Source organism: Babylonia areolata, chromosome 8 (genome assembly GCF_041734735.1).
Source record: "Babylonia areolata isolate BAREFJ2019XMU chromosome 8, ASM4173473v1, whole genome shotgun sequence".
Lineage (NCBI taxonomy): Eukaryota > Metazoa > Mollusca > Gastropoda > Neogastropoda > Buccinidae > Babylonia > Babylonia areolata.
This window is the reverse complement of record NC_134883.1, coordinates 46,317,373-46,341,900: the sequence shown is the minus strand read 5'-3', so window position 1 is coordinate 46,341,900 and position 24,528 is coordinate 46,317,373. Positions and strand designations below refer to the sequence as shown.

The following is a 24,528-nucleotide window of genomic DNA, read 5'->3' as shown; positions in this document are numbered from 1 at the left end:
AACATGGAGTCCCACAGGGATCTGTTTTAGGCCCAGTGCTCTTCACACTGTACACTGCTCCTCTTGCTGAAATTATCAACAGCCATAATGTCAGTCATCATTCTTATGCTGATGACACTCAACTCCAGAAGAGTAATACCCCCGAAAAACTGTCGTCGCTCTTGCAAGAAACATCCAACTGCTTCCTGGATATTCAAAATTGGATGACTCTAAATAAGTTACAATTGAACGCGGACAAAACTGAAGCAATGATCATAGGAACTAAACAAAAACTCTCTTCCATCACAATTGACACAATCAAACTTGGCAGTACATCCACCCCTCTTTCCAGTTCAGTCAGGAACCTCGGCGTTGTCCTTGACAACACACTGTCCATGCAAAAATTTATCAGTCAGACATGTCAATCCTGCTGCTGTCAACTGCGGCGCATCCGGAAATATCTGTCCACTGACGCAACATCTAGACTTGCCGTTTCTCTCCTTCTCTCTCGCCTTGACTACTGTAACTCTATTGTCTGGTTTACCTGCTTCATCCATTCAGTCCCTTCAGCGCATACAAAACTCTGCTGCCCGACTCGTCCTCAGAAAGAAAGGATCTGAGCACATCACTCCTCTTTTGCAACATCTCCACTGGCTCCCTGTCTCAAACCGAATAAAGTACAAGATCAGCACTCTATGCTACAAATGTATTCACAAATCAGCCCCTTCCTATCTCTGTGGCTGCCTTCACCTCTACACTCCATCTCGCTCACTACGATCAGCTTCGGATCCACTCTATTTACGCATACCCAGATTCAAACTCTCGACTGTTGGCCGCCGTTCTTTCTCTGTCTCTGGACCTTGCAAGTCGAATGAACTTCCTCTTTCGCTTCGTCAAGTCTCCACACTCAGCTCTTTCAAGTCTGGTCTTAAAACCCACCTCTTCCCAAAATAGCCTCCCTTCCCTGCCTCTTCCTTGTCTTCAGTTTCTCCAGTTTTAGAGTTATGCGTGCGTGAGAATGACTGGTGCGAAAGCGCTTAGATTTGTCTCTGCACAAGATTCAGCGCTATATAAATACAATTATTATCATCATTATCTTCCTCGTTTGTGCTTCATTGTTTGGGTTTTCCACCCAGTATCAGAGACCACCATATCATCATCATGACAGCACCCCCACATCATCATCATGACAGCACCCCCACATCATCATCATGACAGCACCCCCACATCAGCACCCCCACATCATCATCATGACAGCACCCCCACATCATCATCATGACAGCACCCCCACATCATCATCATGACAACACCCCCACATCATCATCATGACAGCACCCCCACATCATCATCATCATGACAACACCACCACATCATCATCATGACAGCACCACCACATCATCATCATGACAACACCCCCACATCATCATCATGACAACATCCCCACATCATCATCATGACAGCACCCCCACATCATCATCATGACAACACCCCCACATCATCATCATGACAGCACCCCCACATCATCATCATGACAGCACCACCACATCATCATCATGACAGCACCCCCACATCATCATCATGACAACACCACCACATCATCATCATGACAGCACCCCCACATCATCATCATGACAGCACCCCCACATCATCATCATGACAACACCACCACATCATCATTATGACAACACCACCACATCTTCAGCATGACAACAATATCACATCATCAGCAAGCAGCATGACAACACCTCCACATCATCAGTATGACAACAACACCACATCGTCATCATGACAACACCACCACATCATTAGTAAGCAGCATCACAAAGGCTTCTACAGCTCACAGCTCTCGGGATGCACACTTTGTCCCGTTTGGAGCGATCTGTTACAAGCACGTTGGGAGTTACGCATTATCCACAGCATGTCCTGATTCTATGGACACAACACTACACTTGCTCAGCAGCAAGCATTATCCACAGGATGTCCTGATCTACCAGCATAATTGATTGATTGATGTGGATACTTATATAGTGCCTATCCTCGGTCAGAGACCAAGCTCTAAGCGCTTTACATACAGGGGGACATTTGCACCACAGGCTGCCTACTTGGGTAGAGCCGACTGACGGCTGCCACTGGGCATTCATTCGTTTCCTGTGTCATTCAATCAGATTTCAGACGCACACGCATACACACTCAGACAGACATGTAACATTTTACGTGTATGACCGTTTTTATTTATTTACCCCGCCATGTAGGCAGCCATACTCCGTTTTCAGGGGTGTGCATGCTGGGTATATTCTTGTTTCCATAACCCACCATCATAATATCATCATCTTAGATGAACAGACTATAAATAAACGAACGATGCCCTGAGGTGTAGACTGAAATTAATTTAAAAGCAAGACAAATTCAGGCAAGACAAGACAAGACAAGACAAATTCTTTATTATCGAGGATAATAGATAAGCACTGGCGTGCTTTTTTTCATCCAGTCCCCGCCCTGAAACAGGGTCTGCACTACACAAAACTACATTATATATGTCATTGCATGTATTACACAATGCTACGTAAGGTCTATGACGAATACTGTACTACATAATGGCATAAGCATGGTAAAAATAACACACACACACACACACACACACACACACACACACACACAGGTACAAGCATGGTATCAATAATCGACATAAAAACACACACAAAAAACCCAGAACACACACACACACACACTCTCTCTCTCTCTCTCTCTCTCTCTCTCTCTCACACACACACACACACACACACACACACACACACACACACACAAACTCTCTTTCTCTTGCACATGCACACTTACACACACATAAGCATACCTTGTGTATGTTAAAAAAATACTATGCTAAGAGAGAGAGACAGACAGACAGAAAGAGACATAGAGAGACTGACACAGGTGTAATTGTGAAGGCCACCGGCCCATTAACAAAGGTGTGGGGGATACAATGGGGCAATTCAACATGCAGAAAGAATACATTTAAAAAATCGCTCTTCACACACACACACACAAGAAAAAGAAGAAAAGTCTGTATTGTACGTGAGTAACCGATAACTGGATGAAAAATACATACCATGTTCGTACTCATCATGTTTATAGTTATACCAGTTCATTCATTGTGTAAATTCGTCTCTAAATTTTAAAGTGTAATAAGTGGACATAGCAATATTTCTCTGGGAGGTAACACATGGGTTTTGTAGAATAGGAAGCAATGTATTGTCATTGATATTTATGAACTCTGAAATATATTTCTGGCGGATATGACCGTATTTAGGACACACAAAAATGAAATGGCATTCATCTTCCAGGATGCCAGGACAAAACGGGCAGAAACGGTTTACATCCGCGTTCTGGAATCTTCTATTTATAATGAGTACAGGAGACCAAGTCGCAATCTTATCAAGGTATCTCTGAAACGTTTGATAGTGATATTGTCCAATTATAATTCTAAATGAAAGACTGTTTTAAATGACCGATAAATAGAAAATCTGTCACTACTACAAAGTTTAGTAAACCAGTCCAATTTAAAATTCTCCATCAGTTTTTGTTTAAGAGACTTTAAGAAGGCGAATTCATTGTCAGTACCCTGGTTCATCCATACACGAAAGTGTTTCTTCACAAGTGACTGAGAACGTTGATGTTTTTGACTTTTTGCATTCATTATCAGTTGTTTCGCTTGTCAGTTTAACGACTTCTCTTTTACGAAGTCCTTTAAGTAAATTCCTGTAACTGTATTTAGAGGGGTTTTTTTTTGTTTGTTTGTTTGTTTTGTTTTTCTTCCAAATTTCACTCACATTTTTACCCTCATTTGCCCAGTTTCCCCCAACCCTCCATTCATCCACATCTCCCACCTCTTCTAACCGATAATACTCAGATGTATTCATAAATACTTTAACAAAATGTCTTCAATCACCGATATGTGTGACGGGACATTAAACGAAAAACAACAACATCCATACATCAGAGAAAGAGAGAGAGAGGGTTGACAGACAGACAGACAGACAGACAAACAGACCGAGACAATGCGAGAGAGAGATACTCACCCGCCACGATGACAGTGCAATCGGACTTGAGCAAACTACGCCGCCGACGATGAATCTGCTGAACAAGTGGCGCCGCCTGATCACTTCCGCCGGAATCTGTTCTCAGCGCATGCTCCAGCGTGGGGGTGAGGTTGGCAATGGCGGTCTGCACGGACTCCAGTAGCCCATCCATCACGCGCCGCGTGCTGTCCGCGCCCTCTCCCGGCCTGCTGTGGAACTCACGCTGCGAAACAGGGTCCACATTAGAATAACAAATAGTAAAGAGTGGTAACTCTCTCCATTCACAAGGTACACAACTTCAAGTCAGTGCTGCATACGCTACCGATTCAGTGTACCTTATGAATGGAGAGAGTTACCACTCTTTACTATTTGTTAATCATTTAATCTCCTGGCTTCATTATTTGTTAATTTCCACATTAGAATAGTTCTGTGTTTTGTGTGTGTGTGTGTGTGTGTGTGTGTGTGTGTTTTTTATCCTTCACTACATGATATCTAATGTATTTACTTTTTTGTGTGTGCTCATTTCTTCAATTATTTTATTTAATTCTTACGTCGATATTTGACACAAACCCAGGATGGACTCCAGAATTATGCGAAGGTCAGCTCATTTTTTCCCCCCCAGCAGCTGTGCTTTTACAAAAATGATCTGTACTCACGCTCTGACACATCATTGAAACTGGAACGGTTTAAACTCTGCTTGATGTTCGCCTGCTATACCTGTCTTCTTCCCAATATTGCAGGCAATGATTTACGATACTATACAGCTTACTACTAGTATCACAAGTCAAAATGCTTCTATAGTTAGTAGGATTATTCATATCGCCTTATTATAAAGAGGTAAAACAACCGATTTCACTTCTTTTGTTTGGATTGAGCGATTAACAAAATCTTCTGTTGAGATTAAGAGATTCACAAAATCTGCTGAAATTGGGCGATTCAAACAATCTTCTGCTGAGATTCAGAGATTCAAACAATCTTTTGTTGAGATTCAGAGATTCAAACAATCTTCTGTTGAGATTGAGCCATTCAAAAATCCTCCTCTTGCTCTTCCTCCTGTACTCATTATTTATTGTCAGAATCAGCATCTTTTGTAAGAACTCTTAAATGTACAAACCAGATATCCTCACCATGTCGTTAACTGGCCGCCTATGTTTTAGTGAAATCTTACGAACATTTTTCCAGAAATCTTTATTACTTTTAACGTGGAAGCAATTAGTTCTGTCTGCAGTGAGGTGTTAACAGTTGTCCCTTTAAAAAAAAAAAAATGTTTCTATTCCAATCTGGCCTCCAGGAAGCACTTCAAGAAGAAGAAGAAGAATGGATTTAAAGGGAGCCGTGGTGCCGGATTTCAATAGCTTCTTCAGGATTTGTAAAGTGGTACACAGATGAAACACAGGAATTCATCAATTCAGCCTGAAATAGATCTTTATCAAAAAGCGAGAACAATGCAGAGAGACAGAGAGAGAGACAGAGAGAGAGAGAGAGAGAGAGGGGGGGGGGGAATTGGAGAAACAGAGACTGACAGACAGACAGAGGCAGAGGATGTAGGATGAGAGTACCTGCAGATCGAAGTGACGCCCTCTTTGGGCCCGCAAATGTAGCAGCACTCTCTCCCTGAACTGATCCACGTTGTTGCAGCCAGCCAGAGACAGCTGCATGCGTGCTGCCAGCTGGAAGATCTGACCCGCCTTCATCTGGCCCACCTCCTCCTCGTCCACACCCTGCCCCAAGCCGCCTCCACTGCCCTCCTCGGACATGATGCCTCTCTCTGCTTCTCTCTGTCTGTCCCTGCCTCTCACTTTCTCTCTGCCTTCCTCTCTGTCTCTCTCTGCCTCCCAGTCTGTCTGTCTCTGCCTCTGTGTCTGCCTCTCTGCTTGCCTCCCTGTCTGCCTCACAGTCTGCAACAATTCACCAGTCTGTCTGTATCACTCTCTGCCCCCCTCTTTTCCCTGTCTGTAACAATTCTCTCTCTCTCTCTCTCTCTCTCTCTCTCTCTCCTTGTCATAGAACGATATCACTGCTCCCTCTCTCACTCTTTCACATAATGTGTCTATCTGTCTATATCCCTATTACCCGTCGCCTTATTTGCTGTCTTTTATGTCTCTTACATCTGTGTTTAAAATTTTATCGTTACTTTTCTGTGTTAATTTCACTTGAATCATTCATGTGTAGCATCATGTTAGGGTTTTGTTGTTGTTTTTCCTTTGGTGTGTGTGTGTGCGTGTGTCAGTGTGTGTGTGTGTGTGTGTGTGTGTGTGCGTGTGTGCGTGTGTGTATTACTCGCTTCCGTTCCGTACAGATGTGAGCGATGTTGTGTCTCCCAGTTTGATGCTGTGTTATACTCGTACATTATACATGTATTAAGTATTCAGTATAACTATATTTATATGCGTACATGTTTGTGTGTTTCTTAGAAATTCGGCAGATGTGTAAGTCGGCCAAAGTGCTAATATCTTCACCGTTGAAAAATAAAGATTCATTCATTCATTCTCTCTCTCATCGGATGTTAGTCAATAAATGATTCGCTTTGCCCATTACGCCAGAAAAGAATGAAGATGGAGTCCATTTTGTTTGAGCTGTTCAGCTCCTGAAGGTTTAAGAGACAGACATATTCTTGATAGTATATCATCGGCAACATTATACATTAATGTTGAGCTAATTGATGTCTCCCAAACGGCAAAATAATATTTGAAATATGCCCATCTTCCAGCATATAGCATTCAAATCTAAAGAAATTACACAACCTTGAAATATGTTATCCTGTTGTATTATGTCTGTCTGTGTGGCTGTCTGTCTCTCCCTTACTCTCTGTTCCAGAGAACAATAATGCACACATTATGTCATGTTCAAAGGTAAGTGTGTCTGTCTCTCCCTCACTCCCTGTTCCAGAGAACAATAATGCTCAGTGATGGTTCACTGTTCTCTCGTTGGGTGTTTTCTTTAGTTTTTTTTTTTTAACTGTCTCCATACGAACGGCGAAAGAGACGACGTTAACAGCGTTTCACCCCAATTACCACCATCAAAATATTGCAAGCGGAAGGCTCTTATACTGAAGAGGTGAATGTTGACAAAGAATACCACAATTCTGACGACGGAAGCTAAAGGTTGGGTCATTGAGACACCCACTGGACATCCGAGGGGTCTGTGTAGAGGAGAAGAGAGGACTGGCCGTACTGAGTGAGTTAATCTAGTGTATCTGTTTAACATATTCTTCCACAAAATGTGAACGACCATTTCAACACAATTTAGAATTTCTCATACTCATTAAGGTTGATTTTCTATGTTATAAATGTTAAAAAATAAAAATAAAATAAAAGGAAGCAGTGAAACTGGACTGAAGAGAGAGAGAGAGAGAGAGAGAGAGAGAGAGAGAGAGAGAGAGAGAGAGAGAGCATCAAAATATAAGATGACAGAAAAAAGAAAAGAAAAGTGAAACAAAAGTTTCACAGCACAGCATGAGGTACAGTGTGTGTGTCACAACACAGCATGAGGTACAGTATGTGTGTCACAGCACAGCATGAGGTACAGTATGTGTGTGTCACAGCACAGCATGAGGTACAGTATGTGTGTGTCACAGCACAGCATGAGGTACAGTGTGTGTGTCACAACACAGCATGAGGTACAGTATGTGTGTCACAACACAGCATGAGGTACAGTATGTGTCACAACACACCATGAGGTACAGTATGTGTCACATCACAGCATGAAGTACAGTATGTGTGTCTTAACACAGCATGAGGTACAGTATGTGTCACAGCACAGTATGAGGTACAGTATGTGTGTCACAACACAGCATGAGGTACAGTATGTGTCACAACACAGCATGAGGTACAGTATGTGTGTCACAACACAGCATGAGGTACAGTATGTGTGTCACAGCACAGCATGAGGTACAGTATGTGTGTCACAACACAGCATGAGGTACAGTATGTGTGTCACAGCACAGCATGAGGTACAGTATGTGTGTCACAGCACAGCATGAGGTACAGTATGTGTGTCACAGCACAGCATGAGGTACAGTATGTGTGTCACAGCACAGCATGAGATACAGTATGTGTGTCACAGCACAGCATGAGGTACAGTATGTGTCACAACACAGCATGAGGTACAGTATGTGTCACAGCACAGTATGAGGTACAGTATGTGTGTCACAACACAGCATGAGGTACAGTATGTGTCACAGCACAGCATGAGGTACAGTATGTGTGTCACAACACAGCATGAGGTACAGTATGTGTCACAACACAGTATGAGGTACAGTATGTGTCACAAGACAGCATGAGGTACAGTATGTGTCACAACACAGCATGAGGTACAGTATGTGTGTCACAACACAGCATGAGGTACAGTATGTGTGTCACAACACAGCATGGGGTACAGTATGTGTCACAGCACAGCATGAGGTACAGTGTGTGTGTGTCACAACACAGCATGAGGTACAGTATGTGTGTCACAACACAGCATGAGGTACAGTATGTGTGTGTCACAGCACAGCATGAGGTACAGTATGTGTGTGTCACAACACAGCATGAGGTACAGTATGTGTGTGTCACAACACAGCATGAGGTACAGTATGTGTGTCACATCACAGCATGAGGTACAGTATGTGTCACAACACAGCATGAGGTACAGTATGTGTGTCACAACACAGCATGAGGTACAGTATGTGTGTCACAACACAGCATGAGGTACAGTATGTGTCACAAGACAGCATGAGGTACAGTATGTGTCACAACACAGCATGAGGTACAGTATGTGTGTCACAACACAGCATGAGGTACAGTATGTGTGTCACAACACAGCATGAGGTACAGTGTGTGTGTCACAGCACAGCATGAGGTACAGTATGTGTGTCACAACACAGCATGAGGTACAGTGTGTGTGTCACAGCACAGCATGAGGTACAGTATGTGTGTGTCACAACACAGCATGAGGTACAGTATGTGTCACAACACAGCATGATGTACAGTATGTGTGTGTCATAACACAGCATGAGGTACAGTATCTGTGTCACAGCACATCATGAGGTACAGTATGTGTCAACAGAACAATGCACTGAGGGGGATTTTTGTCAGTCTGTTTCTGAGCCCAGAACAATTCACCGTATGGGATTTCTGTCCTTGCGCTATTCTGCGATTGAAGGGAGCGCCATTCTCGGGAAACTGAAGAATAAGACATAGGAGGAGGAGGAGGAAGAGAAGAAGAAGAACAATAACAGGGAAAATGACAACAAGGGAGATAGAAGAGAAGAAAAGAAAAAGTGTTAAAGATGTGACGCATATCGTCTTCCATACACTCTCGGCAGGACCAACTTGATCACCTGGGTATCTCGCCCCCTTGTTGCTGTTGTTTGTTTTCTGTTTTTGTGTTTTTTTCCTCCTTTTTTTCCTCTTTGCCTTCTCTTCCCCTCCAGTCCGTGTTATTCTCTCCGTTGTCAGTTTAGCTTTTCACGTGCATTTCATATTCCATGCTAGGCCTGTGCTTGAAGTTCTCACTTCGCCAACCGGAGAGTTCAAGTCTCACAAAACACACGAACGAACACACCAATTATTCGCTTCCAGATCTTGATCGCGTTTGGTCGCTTTGAGTCTCGACACTCTGTAGGGCGGACATGGGTATCTGTTTGTTCAGGTACACCCGAAAGTTCCCCTGTGTTCATTCCTGAGGCCTCTCTTCACTGAGAACAGAGTGAAGAGAAGGAAGAGCCGTTTCCCAGCTGGAACCGGCATGGACCCTCAGTCTTCTTCTTCTTCTTCTGCGTTCGTGGGCTGCAACTCCCACGTTCACTCGTATGCACACGAGTGGAATTTTACGTGTATGACCGTTTTTACCCCGCCATGTAGGCAGCCATACTCCGCTTTCCGTGGTGTGGATGCTGGGTATGTTCCTGTTTCCATAACCCACCGAACGATGACATGGATTACAGGATCTTTAACGTGCGTATTTGGTCTTCTGCTTGCATATACACACGAAGGGGGTTCAGGCACTAGCAGGTCTGCACATATGTTGACCTGGGAGATCGTAAAAATCTCCACCCTTTACCCACTAGGCGCCGTCACCGTGATTCGAACCCGGGACCCTCAGATTGAAAGTCCAACGCCTTAACCACTCGGCTATTGCGCCCGTCGACCCTCAGTCTGTTTTGTCAGTCTTCTGCCCTCCTGTCTGTCCACTGGTCAGTGTAGCACCCGGACCAGTCACCCAGTCTCTGCTGCACGGAATATCTACCTGCCGTCTCACCAACTGCTGGGGTAAGCAGATAAACTGGTCGGAAGCTAGATTCGAACCCAGAAGCTAATTCAACGTTTTCGTACCGTATATTGCTGATGCACGAGTAACCTGATATTTCCTCAATAATACTTTGTATTATTAATTCGTTCACCGGCCGTTCTCGTGGCCTTGTTAGTTTTGAAAGACGCTTCCAATGCATGTACACATGTATTGTAAATACGTATTTTCTGCTCCCCATATTACATAATAATAATTATAACCCTGCGCGCGCATGCGGGGATCCAGACCTCTCGTTAATCGTTTATATATATATATATATATATATATATATTCTTTTCTGCCGCTTCGTGTGTGTTTTTTTTCTTCGCATGCAAGGGTGTGTGTGCTCCTGTTGGGTAGGACTTGCACTGTTTTATATGGCAGTGTTGTTTTCAGCCCCTTTGATGTCACAACTTTCTCCTTATCAATACCTCTTCCTTCAACTCCATTCAGACTCTTTCTTCTGGAATCTGTAGTGAACGTTGTGTTGCAATTGACGACTGGTGACTGTTCCCCTGATGTTCTCTTGGTGTTCCTTGATGTTTCCATGATGTTCTCTTGGTGTTCCCTTGTGTGTGTGTGTGTGTGTGTGTGTGTGTGTGTGTGTGTGTGTGTGTGTGTGCAATGGATCTTTGCATTGGAAACCAGACCAAATCTTTTCAAATTCGAATTTAATGTTTAAAAAATAGCTGGAGTGAACATGTATCTGTAACGGGTGAAACGAAGCAGATGTGTTTATATGAACGGAGTCATGCCGGTGTGGATGATTTGCGAGAGAGGAGCAGGTCGTCCGCCTGTGGGACGTTACAGTGCTGTCTGTTGTCTGCACACACCTGTTTTACACTGCGTGACGTCCGCTGAACTGTCTGCAGACACCTGTTTTACACTGCGTGACGTCCGCTGAACTGTCTGCAGACACCTGTTTTACACTGCGTGACGTCCGCTGAACTGTCTGCAGACACCTGTTTTACACTGCGTGACGTCCGCTGAACTGTCGGCAGACACCTGTTTTACACTGCGTGATGTCCGCTGAACTGTCGGCAGACACCTGTGGTGCCCCCATTCGGCTATTTGTAGCGCTTTCGTCATTCTTGCTCAGTGGTATGATTAAAGCATTTTTAACTGAAGTAACACACGTTTACACGTTGAAATCAGGGAAGATGTAGAGACACTACACACATCCCGTGTACTTTAGTTCCTAACAAGGGGTGGAGAGAGAGCGAGAGGGATAGAAGACACCACTCACCTGTCGTCTTTGGCTCAGCACACAGTGTGTAGCTCCACTGCACAGGCACGTCCTTGTCGCCGCCTTTTGGCTCTCGGTGTCCCACCGTGTCTTCCGGGTGTCTAATGCTACAGGCCTCGAACCCCACTGCGCAGCTCGCTGGCACAGTATTACCTGTCATCCAATACCGTGCCTAAGTAACTGCCACCCGCCACCCGCCACCCCTCCCTCCGCCACCCCGACACGTCAAGCAGGAAGTGGGAAAACTTTGCAGCCCCACTCTGCACAACTGTGGCGCAAGTCAGTGTTTAAAAATATGTCAGTGGGATCGGTTGTGAAGCGAAGCGAGAAGCTTGCTGTGAAGAGGGAGGGCTGTGTGCTGTGCTGTGGGGACATATGAGCCAGGTGACCTCAGCCCGACAGTCTACCCACACACAACACGCAGCACGCACTGTACTCTGAGACATCGACACCAGTGTCAGTGCTCCGCGCCAGGACAGAGAAAATACCTCGCTGATCTTGTCATCGGAGACATTGCTGTAGTGCTAGTGATGTGACTATTTTCGCCACATATACCCCGGTTAGCGACAGACGACAGCGAGCAGTTCTGTGTCTTTACTTGGTTCTACAGTGCACACCAGCGAAAAAGAAATCCAGACTTGGAGACCTCTATCTGACAGTCTTCCAGGTCGTCTTCTCTCAGGTTAGTGTTGTTTCGTACCGTCTCCTTGAAAGCTGCCTTGTGTTGTCCATGCTGTATGTGTTCCGTGTCTGTCTTTCTTTCTTTCTCTCTCTCTCTTCCTCACTCCCTCTTCCCCTCTTTTACCCCGTCTCTCTCTCAGCTGTGTGGAATGAATGAATGAATGGATGGTTTATTCACTTATAGGCCATTGCCCCTTATGAAAGGGTGTCACAAATTCTTCTTAGACATCGCATCGTGCATTGTAAAATGACATACATTCAGATAACATAAATATATCATACCTTCTTTCTAAGTAATATACCCTCACCTTAGTAATACATAATACACACCATGAAACATATTGTATTCAATTGACATTTATACACCTAAATGATAAATGATATACGCTAAATAATAGCTCTTACATGCGTTGCTAATAATGCTCAGTTAAGTTATACACATCGTCCGTATGTAGTCGTTACTGGATACACTAAGACATAAGAACAGATCGGAGCTTAAACGATTTATACAGATAAATTGATAGGTTTCTAATAGTTTGTTGATGTGCTGATGCCATAAGTAACGACAGTCAAAACTGACTTTGGAATTTGAAATATTTCAGTGGTATGTACTGTACTCTTAAATCATACAAGACAGGACAGGACAGAACAAAATGCACCTCATTTTCTTTCTCCATCTGGCAAAGTGGACATAATAAGTTAGCCTCGTTGTGCATTCTATAACGATAACTATGTTCTGCAATATCGGAAATGCCCAGTCTGAATCTTGTCATTGCATACCTTAAATATCTATCTAGATTCATTAGTAAATATGTTTTGATATCAGGTATAGTACAAACAGTTCTGTAAACATTAAATCTTTCACCATTGTTTACATGAAAGCCCCATTCTTGCCATCTATACAGATTTAACCTTTCCTTGAAAATCCAAAGAAACTCGTCAATCCCTTCCACACCTTGGTTAAGCCACACATAACCAAAACCAAACATGCACAACTTAGAACGTATGTTAGTAGCCCAGTTTGTTTTACCACGTGTGGAGAGCTGCCGCGTGATGATGCAGCTTCAACCAGGTCAGCGTTGAAAGCTGTCGACAGTGACAATACAAACAAACAAGTCAGCGTTGTCGGTGTTGAAAGCTGTCAACAGTGACAATACAGCTCAAACAAGTCAGCGTTGTCAGTGTTGAAAGCTAACAGTGACAATACAGCTCAAACAAGTCAGCGTTGTCGGTGTTTAAAGCTGTCAACAGTGACAATGCAGCTCAAACAAGTCAGCGTTGTCAGTGTTGAAAGCTAACAGTGACAATACAGCCGGCTCAGACCTTAAGCAGGTCAGTGTTGAGAGCTGTTAACAGTGGCATTACAGCTGTTAACACTAACGAAACAGTTTAAACTCTGTCTGGACAGCTTGACGGGATGAAATAAACATGATAAAAAAATGTCTGTCGGGATTACTTCCTGTGTATGTGTGTGTGTGTGTGTGTGTGTGACGTCAGAGTGAATCAATCGCGAAGCACACACACGCTCAGCGTGATAACACACTATACCCGGATCTGCGTTTTATGCTGAGGTCGTCAAACCACTCCACACCCGATCGTCCCCCTCCTATCTCCCCCCTCCTGTCCCCCTCCTGTCCTCCTGTCCCCCTCCTGTCCCCCTCCTGTCCTTCTGTCCCCCTCCTGTCCTTCTGTCCCCCTCCTGTCCCCCTCCTGTCCTTCTGTCCCCCTCCTGTCCTTCTGTCCCCCTCCTGTCCTGTCCTTCTGTCCCCCTCCTGTCCCGCTCCTGTCCTCCTCCTGTCCTTCTGTCCCCCTCCTGTCCTCCTCCTGTCCGTCTGTCCCCCTCCTGTCCTCCTCCTGTCCCCCTCCTGTCCGTCTGTCCCCCTCCTGTCCCCCTGTCCCCCTCCTATCCTCCTGTCCCCCTCCTGTCCTCCTCCTGTCCTGTCCTTCTGTCCCCCTCCTGTCCTCCTCCTGTCCCCCTCCTGTCCTCCTCCTGTCCTGTCCCCCTCCTGTCCTCCTCCTGTCCCCCTCCTGTCCTTCTGTCCCCCTCCTGTCCGTCTGTTCCCTCCTGTCCTTCTGTCCCCTCGTGTCCCCCCTCCTGTCCGTCTGTCCCCCTCGTGTCCCCCCTCCTGTCCTTCTGTTCCCCCTCCTGTCCTTCTGTCCCCCTCGTGTCCCCTCCTGTCCGTCTGTCCCCCTCGTGTCCCCCCTCCTGTCCTTCTGTCCCCCTCCTGTCCCCCCTCCTGTCCTTCTGTCCCCCCTCCTGTCCTGTCCCCTCCTGTCCTTCTGTCCCCCCTCTTGTCCCCCCTCCTGTCCCCCTCTTGTCCCCCTCCTGTTCCCCCTCCTATCTACCACCTCCTGTCCCCCCTCCTATCTACCCCATCACATTGTACTGTGTGCAGTAAACCATGTCCACAATGTATAGGATTGTACTGTGTGCAGTGAACCATGGCCACAATGTATAGCACTGTACTGTGTGCAGTGAACCATGTCCACAATGTATAGGATTGTACTGTGTGCAGTGAACCATGTCCACAATGTATAGCACTGTACTGTGTGCAGTGAACCATGTCCACAATGTATAGGATTGTACTGTGTGCAGTGAACCATGTCCACAATGTATAGCACTGTACTGTGTGCAGTGAACCATGTCCACAATGTATAGGATTGTACTGTGTGCAGTGAACCATGTCCACAATGTATAGGATTGTACTGTGTGCAGAGAACCATGTCCACAATGTATAGCATTGTACTGTGTGCAGTGAACCATGTCCACAATGTATAGGATTGTACTGTGTGCAGAGAACCATGTCTGGAGGACGCCGCAGCACCGTGCCCCGGATCCACAGTGAGTCCGACGTGGACAACATCCCGGACCTTGCCACCGCTATGGCCGTCATGCAGCAGTTGAAGATGGACATTGATGATGTCAGCGACCTGCAGGACGCAATTGCCCGCCTCAGGTTGAACTTCAGTAAGAGGTCTGCTGAACAGATCTACAATGAACAGGTACTTTTCCTGTATCTACCTCTCTGTCGGTCACTGAACGGTAGTAACCAGTCTGCTGAACAGATCTACAATGAACAGATGACCTGTCTGTTTGTCTGTCTTGTTTGTCTGTCTGTCACTGAACTTCAGTAACCACTCTGCTGAACAGATCTACAATGAACAGATGACCTGTCTGTTCGTCTGTCTGTCTGTCACTGAACTTCAGTAAGCGGTTTGCTTAAGAGATCTACAATGAACGGTTGACGGCATTTTCTCATACCAACCTGCGTACCTCCCTGTTTGTCCGTCTGTCTGTCTGTCACAGAACCTCGGAAAGCAATCTGCTGATTATATCTATAACCAACAGGTGCCGGCATCTGGACAAACCATACACATGAAAAATATGTGTATACGTCATGAGTACTCGGAAGAAAGTGCAGAACCATATTACATGCTAAGAGGTTCATCCATGTCAAAACACACAATGTCAACAACCAACTGTCGACATGACCGTTAACACCATGGAAACTGCACACACCTGTCAACAAACCTCTGACCGTTAACACCATGGCAAAGTGCACACACTTGTCAACAATCCACTGAGACATGACCGTTAACACCATGGCAAAGTGCACACACCTGTCAACAATCCTCTGACCGTTAACACTATAGCAAAGTGGACACATATGTCAATAATTCTCTGACCGTTAACACTATGGCAAAGTGCACACACCTGTCAACAATCCTCTGACCGTTAGCACTATGGCGAAGTGTACACACCTGTCAACAATCCACTGACTGAGACATGACCGTTAACACCATGGAAACTGCACACACGTGTCGACAATCCACTAACAGACATGACCGTTAACACCATGGAAACTGCACACACGTGTCGACAATCCACTGAGACATGACTGTAAACACCATGGCAAAGTGCATACATATGTCAACAATTCACTGAGACATGGCCGTTAACACCATGGAAACTGCACACAACTGTCAACAATCCACTGACTGAGACATGGCCGTTAACACCATGGAAACTGCAAAACGTGACAACAATTAACTGAGACATAACCGTTAACACCATGGCAAAGTGCACACACCTGTCAACAATCCTCTGACCCTTAACACCATGGCAAAGTGCACACACCTGTCGACAGCCCACTGACCGTTAACACCATGGCAAAGTGCACACACCTGTCGTCAATCCACTGACTGAAACATGACCGTTAACACCATGGCAAAACTGCACACACCCGTCAACAATCCAGTGACTCCCAACAGGACCGAGTGCTGAAGGAAGCTGTGCAAGCCGACCGCAGCAACCGCCAGGTGTTGGTGGACCTGTTCAGCAAGGCCCAGCTCTACCTGGACTCTCTACCTGAGCACTTTCTGCACGACCTGCAACACGTCTTTCCCACGCTGCCCGCTGTCATGGAAACCACGCTGAGCCAGCTGCAGCGCAATGACTGCATCATTGTCGTGGCCGGTAGGAGATAAGATAAGATAAGATAAGATAAGAATAACTTTATTATCTCCAACAGGAGAAATTTGGGCAGGTGCATTATCACAACATAGACAAGTAAACAACATGGGGACCATAACTGTAAAAGTCAACAACAGCTTTTACGAATATTACGAAGATACAAATTAAAAAAAATATCTTATACACCGTTTCATACATACATCCACACACTACAGGTAATAACTAGTATTCTTAATGTAAAAACGGAAAGAATTAAGAAACATTATTTGAATATAATTATAAACATAGCCTACTATACTGCACATTGATTATAATAGACAGATAAGAATAAAAATAAGTTGCGGAAAACCGCAACCAGATAATCAGCACACACCCGCACCCACCCACCCACCGCACACACGCAGATTTGGGGGGCAAGGGGGTGGGGGGTGGGGTGGAGGTGTACCTCTTTTGACGTTCGGTGTAAATGTGGGCTTTGGGGGTAGGGTGGAGGTGTGTATTTTTTTTCCCCCTTGCAATGAAAGTTACATTTTCTCTTCAACATCATCACCATGACAATTTTCCTGTGAAGAGTTGACACATTACGCAAGCATGGTAATAATTAGCAAGGGTATTTTCACACACACACACACACACACACACACACACACACACACACACACACAAGAAAAAGAAAAAGAAAAGAAAAAAAAAACATAAAAAATCCACTTAGAATGTGAAACCCTGATTCCCAACTAGCTGCACACATTTGACAGTCAAATAACATAGTTCACAGAAGACTGAGTTACAACTGCCCCATTGCTACCAAGTTAACATATGGTGAGTGTTTTCTAATAATAGTAGACAGAATTCTTCTTTTAACTAATTAATTATGTCAAGTTATGAAACAATAGTGCAAATACATATCATTTGTTGGGCACTGTTTCTTTTTGCTAAATAAAAGTATCCAAAAAGAAAAAGGAAATGGAGTCAGGGGTTTTCAGTGAGCAGGTTTTTGTAATAACACCAGTTGGCAGAGAATTCATTTAGTCTAAAATTTATATTTGCTATGTGCTTTCCTATTTTGTATCTATAGGTAAGTAGTGTTCTAAATATATTCAAGTCAGGCTGACTGTTATCCCGTTTACACTTATAAATGTAGGATTTTGCTACCAGAATAATAAAATCAAATATCACATCAGTTTTGATGTTCCCACCACATCCAAACAAAACCAGGTTTTCAGTTAATCTCAAATTTGATGTTAATTCACAAGTTTCATTAAACATAGTCTGAACACGTTTCCAAAAACACTGTAACTTGGCATTTCCAAAAGATATGATCAATATTGTCGTTTTCATTATTACAAAAATTACAGTTATTGTCATTCATTATTCCCATTTCTTTAAGGATTACATTTGCTGCTAAAATTCTATGGATTATTCTAATCTGAAGCCATTTTAAATTGATATCTTTCATTTGTTTCTTTCCATTTGATTTCTTGTAGTAAATGACAGTGACGATGAAGACAAACATGACAGTGACGATGAAGACCAACGTGATTACAGTGACGATGAAGACCAACGTGATTACAGTGACGATGAAGACAAACATGACAGTGACGATGAAGACATACATGATGACAGTGACGATGAGGACAAACATGACAGTGACGATGAAGACAAACATGACAGTGACGATGAAGACGAACATGACAGTGACGATGAAGACCAACGTGATTACAGTGACGATGAAGACAAACATGACAGTGACGATGAAGACAAACATGACAGTGACGATGAAGACCAACGTGATTACAGTGACGATGAAGACAAACATGACAGTGACGATGAAGACCAACATGATTACAGTGACGATGAAGACGAACATGACAGTGACGATGAAGACTAACGTGATTACAGTGACGATGAAGACAAACATGACAGTGACGATGAAGACAAACATGACAGTGACGATGAGGAAAAGACCGACAACAATGACGCTGTAGACGAGGAGGACGGTGATGTGCAGGGGAGAAGGGGTCAGGCAAGAGCAGCCTGGTGAACCTCCTGGCGGGCTGCAAGATCCTCCCCTGTGACCTGCTGCACGGCACCAAGACCATCTGCGAGCTGCGCCACTCGGACAGCAGGAAGTTCGTGCTGCACTACTGGGACCCCGCCCAGCCACCCGTCGTCAAGGAGTGTCGCCATGGCAACGAGTCGGCTGCTTTCCTGAAAGAGCTGACCCACGTTGTCACCTGTGTGGATCAGGACACCAAAAAGAGTCCCTTCGAGAGGATTGAGATCTACTGGCCTCTGCCCATTTTGGGGGTGAGTGTTGTCGCGTGTAAAGATCGAAACACAAATGATGATGATGACGACGATGATGATGATATATGACGACGGCGACGACCATGACCACGATGATAACAGTGGTGATGATGATGATGACGCCATGACGATCATAACGTTGATGATGACCATGATGACTGCAGGAAGGCGTGGTGCTTGTGGACAGTCCAGGAGTGGGAGAGAGCCGCAAGGTGTCGCAGCAGTTGGAACAGTACATGTCACGTGCCTATGGCTTCATCTACGTCATCAACATCAGCAACGCTGGCGGCATCCATAAGGACAGGGTGAGCACAGTGTGCCGGTGTAACGGCCTTCTCTTCCCCCACCCTTTGTATTTTGCCCTAGGGTCGTTCTGGGTTGGTTGGAAATGATCCCCTTTCTGCGGGTGTGATCGAGCTGGAAAAATAAGAAGGGGTCACTTTGGGGGTGACCTTGACTGACCCCGCCACCCTTTCCCTTACAGCTGAACTGAAGCGAAGGGGAGAGGCTCCTACAGTGATTGTCTTTATTGAAGCTACTCCCCACTACATCTTGGCGAAAGTAAGGGTAGGGTGTAGGACTGGCTACCTTATATTGACACGTTGTGTAGGTCTGGTTACCTTATACTGCCACCTCCAAATTCTGTGTGATGCGTATAGGTCTGGTTACCTTATACTGACACTTCCAATTTCAGTGTCGTGTGAAAAGGTCTGTGACACTTGTTTTGGGTGTGGTTGAGAAGACAAATAACACCCCAAAAGAATGGTGATGGTTTTAGAATCACTAATTTTGTCAAAATAGATTCGTCTGTGGTTTTTGGTACCAACTGGATAATCTATTTCGCACTTTGCAAAATATTATTTTTTTAAATAAATTTGTATGGAACAAAAATAAAACAAACTATATAGAACAGCAGTATATAGAAGCATCAGAGACTGTGGTATGGGCATAATGGAATTGAAAATCTTTGCTTCTTCATTAAAACTGATTTAGATACGGAAATTTGGGACAACTGATGAGAAATGAGAAAATGTTGCATGGCCAATTTTCAAATGTTTTGGGACACTAAAAAGACCAGACCAGAAAGAGCATTTTCATTTGTAGATAAAATATTTTGGACAGAGGTATTTAACACATACAGGGATTTTTTTCCTCCATCAAATTGATTGTCAGAACTGTGTTGAAATTGCAGAGCCAGTGTTTTATAATCAACGGATATAGAAAGGGAAAAAAATCAAAACATGGATCAGTAAAGCAGTACACGGTGTAAGACTTGTTTTGCTTGAAAATGGACACATAATGTCATGTGAGGAATTCATATGTAAACATAATGTTGGCTTAAAGTCATAATTATTGTTTTCATTTGTCTCTCTCACTCTTTCATTGCACTACAAGAATGTAAATTCATATACATTTTTCTTGTGAATGTGAGTATTATGATTATGTACATGTAAATGTTTACTGTGTATTTGAATGCCATGTTTGTATTTCTATAGCCTTTTGTTATTTTGTGATTGTCTTGATTTCATTTCTTTTTGCCAGGAGGTTGAGCGTAAACAAAGCATATGCGTGCATATTCCACTTTCGTTCGTTCGTTCGTTCGTTTGTTCTCTGTCTCTCTGTCTGTCTCTCTCTCTCTCACTCTCTCTCGCTCGCTGACTGTGTTGTATCACAACGTCATATAAATGCGAGCAGCTAGAGTGTTCAGTGGCGTCACGTGGTATCACGATGTCACGTGGGGTGTGTCACGTCACGTGGTGTGGTGCCACGAAGTCACGTGGGGGTGATGCCACGATGCCACACAGTGGTGTCACGATGTCACGCGGCGTGGTGTCACGTTGTGTGAGACGATGTCACAGTGGTGTCACGATGTCACGTGGGGTGTGTGTGTGTGCAGCTGGGCCAATTACTGCGCCAAGCCGTGGAGCGCAGTGACCAGACCTTCGACCCCTCCACTGCTCTCTTCGTCTGCAACTGGTGGGACCAAGTGGCACCACAGCAGCAGGAGCACGTGCTGCAGGAAACACTGAACCGACTGACCCGTGTGTGGCCCGGGGTCCAGAGCCAGCAGGTCTTCCCGCTGTCCTCCAAACAGGTGTGTACTTCTCTCCTCCACACAGGTGTGTACTTCCCTCCTCCACACAGTTGTGTACTTATGCACACAGGTGTGTACTTCTCTCCTCCACACAGTTGTGTACTTCTGCACACAGGTGTGTACTTCTCTCCTCCACACAGTTGTGTACTTCTGCACACAGGTGTGTACTTCTCTCCTCCACGCAGGTGTGTACTTCTGCACACAGGTGTGTACTTCTGCACACAGGCGTGTACTTCTCTCCTCCATGCAGGTGTGCACTTCTGCAAACAGGTGTGTACTTCTGCAAACAGGTGTGTACTTCGCTTCTGCACACAGGTGTGTACTTCCCTCCTCCACACAGGTGTGTACGTCCCTCCTCCACACAGGTGTGTACTTCTGCACACAGGTGTATACTTCTGCACACAGGGGTGTACTTCTCTCCTCCACACAGGTGTGTACTTCTCTCCTCCATGCAGGTGTGTACTTCTGCAAACAGGTGTGTACTTCGCTTCTGCACACAGGTGTGTACTTCGCTTCTGCACACAGGTGTGTACTTCCCTCCTCCACACAGGTGTGTACTTCTCCATGCAGGTGTGTACTTCTGCACACAGGTGTGTACTTCCCTCCTCCACACAGGTGTGTACTTCCCTCCATGCAGGTGTGTACTTCTGCACACAGGTGTATTCTTCTGCACACAGGGGTGTACTTCTCTCCTCCACATAGGTGTGTACTTCCCTCCTCCACACAGGTGTGTACTTCTTCTGCATACAGGTGTGTACTTCTGCACACAGGGGTGTACTTCCCTCCTCCACACAGGTGTGTACTTCTGCACACAGAGGTGTACTTCCCTCCACGCAGGTGTGTACTTCCCTCCACGCAGGTGTGTACTTCTCCGCACAGGTGTGTACTTCTGCACACAGGTGTGTACTTCCCTCCACACAGGTGTGTACTTCTTCTGCATACAGGTGTGTACTTCTGCACACAGGGGTGTACTTCCCTCCTCCACACAGGTGTGTACTTCCCTCCTCCACACAGGTGTGTACTTCTGCACACAGAGGTGTACTTCCCTCCACGCAAGTGTGTACTTCCCTCCACGCAGGTGTGTACTTCTGCACACAGGTGTGTACTTCCCCGCACAGGTGTGTACTTCTGCACACAGGTGTGTACTTCCCTCCTCCACACAGGTGTGTACTTCCCTCCTCCACACAGGTGTGCACTTCTCCACACAGGTGTGTATTTCCCTCCTCCACACAGGTGTGTACTTCTACACACAGGTGTGTACTTCTTCTGCACACAGGTATGTACTTCCCTTCTCCACACAGGTGTGTACGTCCCTTCTCCATACAGGTGTGTACTTCCTTAACCACACAGGTGTGTACTTAGCGTATCCACAAAGGGATATCCAAAACCGAAACACAAAAGGCAGATCCAAAACGAGACAGGAGATGAGAAATTGATTGAAATATATTTCAAAGCTGAAGAAAGAAACAGAGAACCTCTGGAAATTTAATCCATCTTCACTTAAGACAACGCATATACAAAATTAATGTATGATACTATTTAAGAAGTAAAACAACAGTATGTGGTATTTACTTAGGCGAGAGATAACTTCAAACAAATAACCAGTGACCAGACACAGTTTGCGTTTCGGAACAGGCGTTTTTAGATACACAACTGTTGGGATTGAAAGCAAATCCATTTCATATGGCGTACATAATAAGGGGGACTAAAGTGAAAAGAATTTGGAAGAGGAGATGCAAGCATTAGAAAGAAAGTAGAAATATTACTCTTAACAAAACGTAAGACACAACTAACGGAAACTAGTAAAATTAAAAAATAAAGGGGGAGGATAATCCTATGTTTAAAAGCAAGATGGACATCGAAAGGGAAGACAATGAATAGATACTTATCTTTACAGAAAAAGCATTTTATTGACAAGCAAATGATAAAATAAGTAATTTGAAATGGATGATGGTAAGCCATTAATAGAACGAGATGAAATGCCAGATGCAACAAGGACAGTTCTCCATGAGGCCAAGAGATATTTATCTCAATACTTATATAAAGAACTTACCTGAATTAATTCAAATTGAAATCGGCGAACTGGAATGCTTGATACAAAAAGAAGCATCACAAGTGTTGAAACATTGCTTGATGACAAAAGAAGCATCACAAGTGTTGAAACAATGATTGATACCAAAGAAGCATCACAAGTGTTGAAACACTGATTGATACCAAAAGAAGCATCACAAGTGTTGAAACACTGCTTGATACCAAAAGAAGCATCACAAGTGTTGAAACAAATGCAGAAGGACAAGAGCCCCGGCAAAGTTGGGATGACAGTAAGAATTTTAAAGTACTTCCAGAAGCAAGTAGAGGCCTTTGTATTTCGGTCCATAATGGGTTTGTTGAAGGCAAAATGTCAATTATACAAAGAGAACTCGTAGTAATCCAAGGGAGACAAACCAAGGAAATATATAAATATGAAGAACTATCTCATTTCTGAATATCACTTATAAATGGATGATATATTACTTATGAACAAAAGTTACCAGGGTTACATTTTCAGTTGACTTTGGAAAAAACCTTCGACTCCGTAAATTGTGCTGACATGGGAACGTTCTTAAAACATTTCGTTTTGAAGAGGATATGAGGAATATTAGGATATGAGGTATGACCTTCTTATAAAAAAACAACAACTAAAGTTCTTGTAATATCAAACGGAAAGACTTCAAAAAATTATAATAATGACAGGGTGATCTGATATTACCTTACTTATTTGTATTATGTGCAGAAATGTTGAATTGTGAAATTCGAGAAGACAAAGAAATAAAAGGAATACAGATATCAGAGACATAATTCAAGATAAGTAAGTTTAGTGATGACACGTCATTCACAAGCGGAAGGAGACAGAACATCATTAAAAATTGTTTAATGTGCTGGGGGTATTTGAGGAAATTTCAGACCAGAGCAACTGTTGTTTCAATGTTTGGTTCGTAAAAAGAAAAATTCAAATAAAACATATTTTGAGAAAAAATGTAGAAATAGAATCCTCCTAAATTCAAAATCATTGGATTCTGGTTTGCTAATGACCTATTCAACTTAACAGAAATTAACAAGTCAGATAAATTTGTTGAAGAAGATTGTTTAAACTTGGTCACGAAAGACATCAAGACATCTAAGCAGGGTAGTAATGCTAACATAACTTATTCTGTTGAAACTGGTTATCTTTATATATCACTGCCAAGCCCATATGGCAGCAATGCTCAAATTACTTATTCTGTTGTAATTGGTTTACTTTTAGGCATTGCTGCCAACCCACATGAAAGTGATGTGAAGCAGTTACAAGACGTATGCTTTCAATTTGTCAGGGACAAGAAACCAGGCAAGATAAAACATGTGCATGCAATGCATGGCGAAGAAA

General features: G+C 44.2%; 2 protein-coding genes across 2 annotated transcripts in view; one reads left to right on the top strand and one right to left on the bottom strand.

Annotated features, from left to right (window-relative positions):
* The window catches only part of LOC143284868 (uncharacterized), a 30,656-nt gene extending 18,940 nt beyond the window's left edge, over positions 1–11,716 (bottom strand). Inside the window, exons 1-3 of the mRNA XM_076591976.1 lie at positions 11,569–11,716; positions 5,612–5,950; positions 4,053–4,275 (exon numbers count right to left, since the gene is read on the bottom strand). Coding sequence (XP_076448091.1) covers positions 4,053–4,275; positions 5,612–5,809 — 421 coding nt within the window. The 5' untranslated portion in view covers positions 5,810–5,950; positions 11,569–11,716. The remainder of the gene's footprint in view (positions 1–4,052; positions 4,276–5,611; positions 5,951–11,568) is intronic.
* A 159-nt stretch (positions 11,717–11,875) lies between these two features.
* Positions 11,876–24,528, top strand: part of LOC143285302 (uncharacterized) — a 39,428-nt gene continuing 26,775 nt past the window's right edge. The window contains exons 1-6 of the mRNA XM_076592566.1: positions 11,876–12,250; positions 15,046–15,252; positions 16,522–16,726; positions 18,732–19,030; positions 19,195–19,335; positions 20,928–21,125. Coding sequence (XP_076448681.1) covers positions 15,052–15,252; positions 16,522–16,726; positions 18,732–19,030; positions 19,195–19,335; positions 20,928–21,125 — 1,044 coding nt within the window. The 5' untranslated portion in view covers positions 11,876–12,250; positions 15,046–15,051. The remainder of the gene's footprint in view (positions 12,251–15,045; positions 15,253–16,521; positions 16,727–18,731; positions 19,031–19,194; positions 19,336–20,927; positions 21,126–24,528) is intronic.